Below are 10804 nucleotides of genomic sequence, written 5' to 3' on the forward strand. Positions count from 1 at the left end.
GGTTCGGGTGAGAAAGATGAGACGGACGAAATGAAGACAGAAGAGAGTGAAAGATTATCTGTGGAATATTACTGCCTCAGCATTTGCCTAAGTGATCCAAGGAAACCACAGAAAAACTTGGACCAAGGCAGCCGGACCAGGAATCGAGGCGGCGTCCTCCCTAATGCTAAGCAATGGTCTAGACAGGTATATTATACGGTCTCTTGAGTAAGTTGTTCCACTCAGATGAACTGCTGATGGCGCCCTGACATATGAAATTTGGGAGTATTTATAGGATAAGGTTGTTAGTAGATTTGGTAGAATGTTCTAAAAGGAAAAGTAGCGAGAGAGAGGGTGAAGACACTAGTTTATAGGAATACGCAGAATTAGATAGTACAGAATTCAAGAGCAAGCAATTAAGGGTAAAACCAGATATTAGTATGGGAGTGCATGCAGGTGTGGTTGAAGTTGGAATTCTAGGTAAAAGTGATTGAAAGAACAATATAGAGTTTAGATTGAAAGGAAACCAAAGTATTTACAAGATAAGAAATTGAAAAGAATTGAAATAATATTTGAAGTGAAATAATATTCGAAATGAAATATTATTTGAAATGAAATAAAATTAGAAAAAATAATTACACACAAAAAAAAACAGCAAGAGTTATTTCGCCACATCACCATCCGATTCTGCTTTGACGATTTTCGATGCTGTTATTATTTAAATAAATTGTAGTGTTAGGAAGAAGTATAATTAATATTACATTATAGCCCAGCTAGTTTTGGGGCGCATGTTACAAAAGTGATTACAATCAACTTTTTCAGTTCAACAATTATTATTACTTTCATATCATTTAGAGGAATTAATAGAGCGAATTGTTTGCAATCAAATACACTACAAAATGTACCAATTCCATCTGCCAAGGGACTATCCGTAACAGTCAAGTTCCGGTTGAATCCCATTCCAGTCGCGATCAATCTTGAAAAAAAGAAATACAATTATACAACACGCTACCGAAGTGGAACTTCTTCAAACACACAAACATACCGGGATAGCGGTTAAGGAATTGGTTTAATGGTATTATTTATACACTATGCTTCGCACGGGTGCAATGCTGATAGTAAATATACTATAGAATGTCTTTATATACAACAATCACAGCTTTTTTGTTATTAGACAATACAAAACGGCCGGTACCGCCGTAACCGCTATGTCCCTGCATTTTAAATCTGTAATATCTTCGAAAATATTCATTTAAATTACATGCTGTAAAGGGCCATATTGATCGATATTAAAAGCACAATGCATTTAAAAGTACTTAATTGGATAAGGATTAATGCTGTATTGCTTAAAATCGCTTCGTAAATAAGTCATTATTTCTCGTAAAAAGTGAAGGATAAAAAACGGTTATTGTGGGTTATCCCTAAGAGTTAGACATATACCATCGCGGACTTTTTTGTAGACCTTTTTAAGGTGTACAATACTGTAGTATATTATTTTGATCTATCTCGTTGGGTTCGGCCAGCGTTTGCAATGTAAGCGCAAAAAAAATTGTTTATTTACAACATCACATTACAAACCTCTAAAATTACCAGTGTTTCTCTACTATATTATACATGCATTATACATATAAACCTTCCTCTTGAATTACTCTATCTATTAAAGAAAACCGCATTAAAATCCGTTGCGTAGTTTTAAAGATCTAAGCCTACATAGGGACAGACAGCGGGGGAAATGCGTTGCATGATTTCGTTACATAGCAACTCGCATGAAACGAACTTAGCCTACCGTACGTAAAGAAGTTTCACTTCAAAAATTTGTTTGAGCGAGATCGAACTCATCACGCCATGTATCGATAGTATAAATGCCATTTTGTTCCCGGTTCAGTCAGCTGTTACCTGTTGAAGCGACAATTGCATCAAAAGTAATTAATGTTTCTCCTTCTATTTTTCGTTGCAGTAAACTTGGATGCACTCACATTCTTCTCCTTAATTCGTGTTGATAATATTATCTTCTTCATCAAGAATAAAAGNTTTAGACATTTACCGAGATAGGTTAGTAGGACACCTTCTCAAGCATGAAGGTCTAGTCAGACACATATTAGAGGCAGAAAGAGAGTTAGGAGGGGTAGAGGTAGACTTAGGTTAGATTACTGTTCGCAAATAGTTAAGGATGTGGGTTGTTCTAGTTTTAGGGAAATGCGAAGATTAGCTGAGAATAGGAAAGAGTGGAGGTGCGTATCCAACCAGTCTTAGGACTAACGACCTTATGATGATATTATTACCTATTAGTCCATTACAATAAAAATGTAATGATTCAATAACTTTTTACAGATAGATACACTAACAGGAGAGGAAGACACATTTGAGAATTTTCGAACAAGATGCATAAGAACGGCGTTACATATGAAATCGAAAGGTTTCCATCCGCAGGATAAAATTACAATCTGCACCTACAATACTTTGGATTCTCCGATTCCTCTTATAGCATCGATTTTAACGGGAGTTATTCCAAATGCTCTGGATCCATCATTTTCTCTGGATGACTTTAAATATTATCTTCAATTAATAAAACCGAAAGCTATATTTGTAGCTCCAGAAGTTGAACATTCAATTAAAGAAGCAGCTAAATCCAATAATTTAGATACGGAAGTAATAGTTTTTGGTACTTCCTTTAATGATTTCCTGATACCAGTCGAAGGAGAAGAAACATTCACGCCATTTCTTCCTTTAAGTACAAGAGATACATTTCTTATCTTGTTCAGCAGTGGCACATCTGGAAAACCTAAGGCAATTTGTTTCAGTCACGTTGGTTTTTATCTTTACCTTTCATCAGCATCCTTAGAGTAAGCATAATGACTTTATGACAATAACAACAGTATCACTATTTTTAAGTTGAGTGTGGAATTCATTGAGATTTTTATCAACGTTTCGGCTTCGAATTTTGTCATTTTCAGTCACATCTCTGCCCAAAGATCCAAACAAAGCCGAAACAACTACAAGGTGTTTCACCTAAGGCGGTTTCGCCTATAACTCTGTTATAATACTTTAAATAATAGAAATGTTTTTACAAAATTGGTTTGGAATGATAGGGTGTATACGCGGACGCATTCCGAATGTTGGCTGTGAGATATGGTGAAGCTACCTTGGACGTACGCAACGTTTATCGGTGGTACAAAATGTTCTCAGCGGCCCGAGAAGAACAAGAACATCAACAACAGACGAAAACATTCATGTAGTGAAGAAAATAGTACTGGCCAATCTTCGAATCACCGTTAGAAAAATTGCTAAGGACCTATAGGTACATATCGATTGGCTTCTGTCATTCGATTTTTACCAATGAAATTCGTATCAAAGTTGCTCACTTTCGACAAAAAACAGCATCCCATTAACATTCCTAAGGAGCTGTTGGACTTTGTCCGCCACGACCTGAATTTGCTGCAGATGGTCATAAGTGGTAATGAATCATGGGTTTGTGGTTATTACGTAGAAACCAAAGCTCAATCATCCCAATGGACGCTGAACAAGATCACAAAAAATTATTTTTTGAGTATTGCTACTTTTGTGGAATTCAAAAAGTAATTTCTTTGGTCTTCTTGGTTAATGAAATTTTCTNCAAACTCCTTTATTTCATCAGGATTAACCTTGAAACCTTGTTTAAGGGTAACAAATGCTACGGGATGGTCACCGTCAACTTCGTGAGGTATTCCAGTTACAACACATTCTTTAATCGCTGGATGCTGTAACAATACATCTTCCAAAATCGCAGGACTTACTGGGAACGATTTGTACTTGAGCATTTCTTTACATCTACCAACAATATAAATAAATTCTTCTTCGTCATAATAACCAATATCTCCTGTTTTGAACCAACCCTGAGAATCGTATACATCTGACGAATCCACTCCATAGTAACCGTTCATTAATGTATTGGATCGGAGACGGATTTCACCCTCCTCCATAGGGCCCAATGTCTCTTCGGTATCCAAATTTACAATCTAAGAGAAAAGACGGAGTAAATTACGACGAATTTTAAACACTGGAAGCAATCAAGTTTAATGTGTGTTGATGATTTTAATGATATTATATTAAGAAACATGCGTCGTGAGAAACCAATCTTCTAAAATAGTTAAATATATACTTATGTAGATATAAAATGTAATTATACATATAAATTTTCCGGTTAAATTCATTAAATTTGTTTACTTGTACTCGATACAAATATCATACATTTTGTTACTGTATTTTAGTTTGGAAAATACCCTTTGGTTCGTTTATATGGGATCTATCTCATAAAAATTAAAAGTCGATGGTTGAAAATTGTGACGCGTCTTAATCTTGGTGACAAGTAAATGTAAATAAACTCATAAAAGATAAATATGCGATGATTGAATAATGTCGATGTGTCTAAAATACTTGCATAATATGTGATGTCTGTGATTTTTTTTCTATTATAATGTAACTCAAGTGGTCAGTTTTGCACTGGTAGATGTACCACGTGTGCATTCTACTACAGAGTGGGAGGTTTCAGATATCCAATAGTAAAATAAACACAAATCTGTTATGTAATGGATAATACGCATAACCTTTCAGTTTAGGACGATTATTGGTATTTATTATGTTGCTGCTAATAAAGCAATGTTGTGCCCATAATGGGTACTAATTGCAGTATTGGTAAAAAATACTGTATGGAGACTTCAAAATGTTTTAAATTGGAAGTTTCAGTAACGCATAAACTTATGGTTTTACCCGTAATGTTATTCCTGGACTAATGTTTCCGGATGATCCTGCGAAAACTTTCTCTTCATGCTTTTCGGTAAAATTTTCCTTTCTGGGAAAGGCCGAAATGAATCCAACTTCAGTTTGTCCATAGCAGTTCAAGAATTTTGCACTTGGGAAAACTTTACTAGCCAATTTCAAATGTTCTTTGGATACTGTGGCTCCGCCGACGAATATGTTATCCATTTGAAGGGTGATTCCATTTTGTATGCAGTAATTGGAAATCTCTACTAATGTGGAAGGAGGCAGAAAAGTTGTATGCAGCTACAATAAGAGATGGATCGGTTAAGGTCTCTACACACAGTGCAATTTGGTTGGGCCAACTTATCGGGTCAACAAATTGGGGTACTCATCCTAATTGCTCAGTCGTAACTTGATATTTTAAACCAGTAATAGCAGTTACAGTAATAATGGAATGTGTGAATGCTCACCCCAATTTGTTGATCTGATAAGTTGATCCAACAAAATTGGACTGTGTGGGGCTGTTAATTTAATGTGAGTTACATTGGGCTTTCCCAGCTTTTCATAGGCTAACATTTCTTGTTCAATTGGTAAAGTAATACACATTTTCTCAATTGGTTACATGGATGAAACACTTATCATCCGGGTTTGGAATTACTGCTTTTACGTATATATTCACTTATCGTTTTTTATCGATTCATAAGTAATGTGACCAATGTTTTCCAGACGAAACGAACTCTGCAGCGTGTTGTAATATGCTGAGGAACTGTTAGCGTTAAAACGCGTTCGACCTACACTTGGGTATTTTTAGTTCAGTAAAAAGAGCGCTCAACTTATATGGTTTATAATTCTTCCGTGAACTGGTTCGTTTTTATAGTTCGCTTTAGGTTCGAAGAAGGTAGAGACCTTTTAATCTATGATGGAATTATCTAAATTGATTTACACGTGGTCAAATATTCGGAAAAATCTTATTGCTGTTCCAAGACTTCCAAACCGCCAAAATACATTTCAAAAACAATGGACTGTTGGTAAAACAACCAATACTGCCGACAAATTTTCACTGTTTCAGGTTAGGAGGTATATCATGAGTCTCTTCCGCCATCTTCACCACGTGGTAGATAATTTAACTACGAACTGATTTCTTGTTTGCTGCGAAGTAGCTCTTGTAGTTCATATATAGGATCGGTCTGCCGAACTAGTTTGTTCGTGAACTATATAAGCTTAATTCGGTCTCGGTCATCCCAGAGCATCGTGAACCTCTTTTTGAACTTATAGTTCTTAAAAGACTAAAAAAGAGGGCCGCGCAACAAAGCTACATAAAAACTCATGGGAAGTTCACCATGATAACTGCAAGTCACAGCGCCTTCGTTCTCAAAAATTACTCAGTGAGGTCCCGCACACCACTGGTTCCGCCAATCCCTATACAATCCTGACCTGACTCCCCGAGACGTTTTTGTTTCCACGTTTTACGAGAACCCCAAAAAGGAAAAATTAGGATGCAATTAAAAATATGTAGGCACCGAGCGGCATGGCCTAGAGGTTTAGACCGTTGCTTAGCATTCGGGAGGACGCCGGTTCGATTCCGGGTTCGTCTGCCTTGGTCGAAGTTTTTCTGTGGTTTCCTTGGATTACCTAGGCAAATGCTGAGGCAGTAATATTCCACAGATAATTTTTCATTCTCTTCTGTCTTCATTTCGTCCGTCTCATCTTTCTCACCCGAACCACCATCCACCCATTCCCACGATTCCTGAAAGCAGGCTGAAGAGGGCCTTCCGCCCTACCTTCCGGCGTAGTCCGGAGAGACTGCCCGCCCACCAGCATTACTGGCTGGTGGGAATGAAACACCCAAAAGTTTAAGTTTTAATATCTAGGCTCATAAACATTGGCTCCAAAGATAGATTTTATATGTTGCCTTCCAGACCTGGAAACACTGCCTCCAGAAATGTATTAACGCAGGAAGATAGTATTTCGATGATTCTTGACGAATTATACGAGTATGTTCAATAAATGATGTTTAATAGTTTTGGTCGGATTACTTATGAAACGTGGAAGGACCTTTGCTACACTGTCTTAGAGCAATCAACACAGTAATGTCGTTCTTTTGAAACATTATTGTGAAAAGATATACATTTACAATAAATTAATAAACCCATGTGGGTTAACGTTAGTTAGTTTTGAAGATTAGGTAAGTTATGCCCTGATACAGAGTTAGCATAGCCCAGAATTGCATAATTTCCAAAAGTGAATTAGAAGCAGGATATTTGCGTCTTTTTTAGTAGAAAGAAAAGATAGACAATTAAATAAACGTACATAGTACATTAGTACCTACGACTTTAGCATTTAGCAGTTAAATAGAGTTGCAAAATATATTAATACTAAAAGTCTACTTTTATATGTAAGTTGTAAAGGATGCAACAACACAACTCTGTTGTGAACTGCCTTTGCGAGTACTCAGTAAAAAACTATCACAATTTGTTTTCTATAACTTACTTTATAATCTCTGACGATGTTACAAAATGTCCGTGCGGTATCAAATTTCGGATAGACTAATTTTACAAACCCAAATATGATATTAGCAAATGTTAGACAAACTTGAGATATCCAATACAGCGAAGAAAAGAAGAGCAATCGGTCACTTTTTACACTAAAAAAAGAACAATAGATAATAAGATCACAGGTACAGCAAGTGGGGCAATATCCAATTAAAATTCATTATGGGGGATGAAAAAGAAACTAACGCAATCAAATCGAACCCAGACTCAATCTAATTTAGTTGGACTGATTTTTCTCCAAAAAGTTTCAAGAAATGACTAAAATCAGTTCAAAAGATTTTTTAACTGAGTCAGTCCCTTTTTAAAATTTTCGATTATCTTCCTCCACCCGATGTGTTCATTGCCTCTATCTAAAAACACTTTTCAAGTGTTCTACAATGTTAAATCTACCCCCCTCCACACACTTTCCTCCCCATTCACTCGACAGTAACCATCATAAAAGAATATATTTTCATCTTATTCGTTGTTCCTCTATGCCTCCTCCCCATGTCTACAAACACTTGCTTGTTTTTTAAATACAAGGTGCCGCCCGCCCCCTTCTTCTCGCCCCCCCCCCCCCCAGCTTCCCAGTGACTGTTTTATAAACAAGATAATTACCTACCCAATGTGTTATTGCCATTGTCATACAGTTATTATACACTATACTTACCAAATCGTTTTTGATGTAGCAAATTGATACAAGCCAACGTGACTCAAGCAGATTGCTTTCGGTTTCCCAGTTGTACCGCTGCTGAACAAAACTAAAGCCGTATCTCGAACGCTTAAAGGCAGAAATGGTACGAATGTTTCTTCTCCTTCCACTGGTATCAGGAAATCATTAAAGGAAGTGCCAAAAACTATTACTTCCGTATCTAAATTATTGGATTTAGCTGCTTCCTTGATTGAATGTTCAACTTCTGGGGCTACAAATATTGCTTTCGGCTTTATCAGTTGAAGATAATATTTAAAGTCATCAACAGAGAATGAGGGATCCAGAGTATTGGGCACAAGTCCCGTTAAAATAGATGCGATAAGAGGTACCGCAGAATCCAAAGTATTGTAAGTGCAAATTGTAATTTTATCCTGCGGACTGTAACCTTTAGACTTCATATGTAACGCCGTTCTTATGCATCTTGTCCGAAAATTCACGAATGTGTCCTCTTTTCCTGTTATTGTATCTATCTATAAAACGTTAATGAAGCTTTACACTTTTATCATAAGGAGCCATCCATAAATTACGTCACACGAATTTCAAGATTTTTGACCCCTTCCCCGTCCTTGTCACAGCTGGTCACATTTGTGAGACTCCCCCCTTCCTAGTGTGACGACACATATTTTGCAATTTTTACATCTAGAAATTATTGAATAGTGTTTTAACAAGTAGATTTTGAAAATTTAGGACCCCGCCCATCCCCCAGTCACACAATGTCACACTTCGTCGATCCCCTCCGTTCCCCTTAACGTGTGACGTAATTTACGGATGGCCCCTAACCAGCAAATCGAGTAGGAAGTGAACTCGAAACAATAAAGATAATGCTGGTATGAATACACTATATATTACTTTACTAATGGTCAATTCATTAAACAAAAACCTATTTAGTGAATTAATTTTTTTGAAATAACTTTACCCACTAAACATAACCTCAAATTAACGAGGAAAAAGTTTTACTGCTGTCACTCCCTCTTCGGGAATCGAACCCGGGCTCCTGGTTTTATGCATCAGTGCTCTACCACTCAGCTACAAGGAGGTGACAGTACCAACACCGATACGTATCTAAAAGTATAGACTGCAGAATTGTCGAACCAAAATGCTTTGAACTTTATCTGTAGTGGGTAATTTTAATTCAAAAAAATTAATTCACTAATGCATTGAATTTAACTCTACAAAAATTCAAAGTATATTTCATTCATTCATAAGAAATAGAGCACTTCTCAGTTTAAATTGTTATGACATTTAATACTACAATGGAAGTCGTTATTGAAATATATGAAAGTAGTTTATTATGTTTTTCTTGTAATGAATCTTGCAAGTATTATAGAATAGGTTCTCTTAATTTTGAGAAAGAGGCATTTTTAAATTATAGTGAGGATTTATGGGATAGCTATAGCAATTTTTGTACATATTTAATATGAGTTTATTTTTTACTTTAGTAAAGGTTTTTTGTACTATAAGGTATAAATTTTACGTGCAATTTCAGTCGGTTTACGATAAACAAGAGAAAATTCAGCTTTTTTATAATGGACTTTAGTTTAGGAATAGATCAAGTGAATGCAGAAACACATATAGGTATGTATTTCAGCAATTCTCGTTTAAAACTTTAGACTATGATTAAAATAAGAGATCTTAATTAAAAATTTAATGAAAAGCCATTCACTNAAATCGAACTAGTTTTTGTGTGTGACACCCTGTATACATATTAATTGTGTTGTAATTTTTTTATAAGGTAAAAATATCTTTTAAGTGAACTACAAAAATAAGTAAAAACCCCTTACTTACTTGCATTACATCCTTTCCGTGTTCTGCAAGCTTTTCAAATAATATATAGCCAAGTCCACGCGGGTCCATACGAAGAAAGTCGTATGATTCATTACTTAAAATTTTATCACACCGTTTATTACCTAAAATTTTATTTAATGCATTTTAACTAGATTAAAAATGGATAAGAAAGAAAAACTCTTAGCTTGTTTTATAATATTTAGTTCTAACTTGACAATGTCACCCCATGTCCAATAGCTGCATGGAGAAAATCATATAACAACTCAAACACCTGAGCAAGTTAGAATTAAATATTTATTAACAAATAACCAAGCGTTTTCTTTCGAATCCGTATTCAGTATAGGTGTTTAATTAAAGCAAACAACCACTATTATTTAACTTTTCGCCACTTAATTTTAGATAAACATAAAAATTACAATCACTTTTTTTAGCATCCATTGGTAGTAGTTGCACTTCATAAAATTCAGTAGTAGTGTGTTTGATTGTTTCTTTATCGACTGTATTAATAGTGCAGTAGTTGCGTTGGAAAACAACAGAATGACTTGCTCTATAAATAATTACTGTAATAAACAAGTAATTGGACCACCAACGAATACAATGATAAAACTAAGAATATTAAATTATAAACAACGTAACCACCTTCAAATTAGTAAGAGCTTGCGCTTACGACAAAGAGTGCATCAACCAATACAAAAAGTGATGACACCTTCAATTCAGTTAATTGAAAAATCGAATATATGGTACAATAAGCTACCTACAATCTAGAATTGCAGTCAATTATAGCGAATATACGTCATAATTTACAAATAGAGAAAACAGAGTGCTGCAATAATCAAAGGATTATTTAACTAGACTTTCTAACTAAATCTCATAAATATGATATGTTGGTCTGTTGCTTGGGACGGGTAGAGTGGATAGGGGTGACTTTGTAGAACGCTACACAAGTGTTTTAGTTAGAGGATTAGTTTGAAACTACTTTTATTATATTAGAGATTGATTATTAAAAGAAATCGTACCCCTAAAAAAATATTTTTTTCAACTTTTATAATTATCGTACAGG

General features: G+C 35.4%; 1 protein-coding gene and 1 long non-coding RNA gene across 5 annotated transcripts in view; both read right to left on the minus strand.

Moving 5' to 3' along the window:
• LOC112906661 overlaps window positions 1-2572 on the minus strand; it is a 4656-nt gene extending 2084 nt beyond the window's left edge. The window contains exon 1 of the long non-coding RNA XR_003232497.1: window positions 2434-2572. This is a non-coding gene — a long non-coding RNA (uncharacterized LOC112906661). The remainder of the gene's footprint in view (window positions 1-2433) is intronic.
• LOC108737087 (luciferin 4-monooxygenase) overlaps window positions 1-10314 on the minus strand; it is a 23526-nt gene extending 13212 nt beyond the window's left edge. For 2 of the 4 annotated variants that reach the window (XM_025981230.1, XM_025981231.1), the window contains exons 1-6: window positions 10161-10314; window positions 9745-9866; window positions 7918-8429; window positions 7207-7360; window positions 4726-5019; window positions 3606-3974 (exon numbers count right to left, since the gene is read on the minus strand). In XM_025981230.1, coding sequence (XP_025837015.1) covers window positions 3606-3974; window positions 4726-5019; window positions 7207-7360; window positions 7918-8429; window positions 9745-9866; window positions 10161-10182 — 1473 coding nt within the window. In that variant the 5' untranslated portion in view covers window positions 10183-10314. Of the gene's footprint in view, window positions 1-3605; window positions 3975-4725; window positions 5020-7206; window positions 7361-7917; window positions 8430-9744; window positions 9867-10053 lie in introns of all 4 variants that reach the window. The other 2 variants (XM_025981232.1, XM_025981233.1) reach the window with 2 other exon arrangements.
• Between the last annotated feature and the right edge of the window lie 490 nt (window positions 10315-10804).

This window comes from Agrilus planipennis, unplaced genomic scaffold, assembly GCF_000699045.2.
Source record: "Agrilus planipennis isolate EAB-ADULT unplaced genomic scaffold, Apla_2.0 scaffold9, whole genome shotgun sequence".
Taxonomy (NCBI): Eukaryota; Metazoa; Arthropoda; class Insecta; order Coleoptera; family Buprestidae; genus Agrilus; species Agrilus planipennis.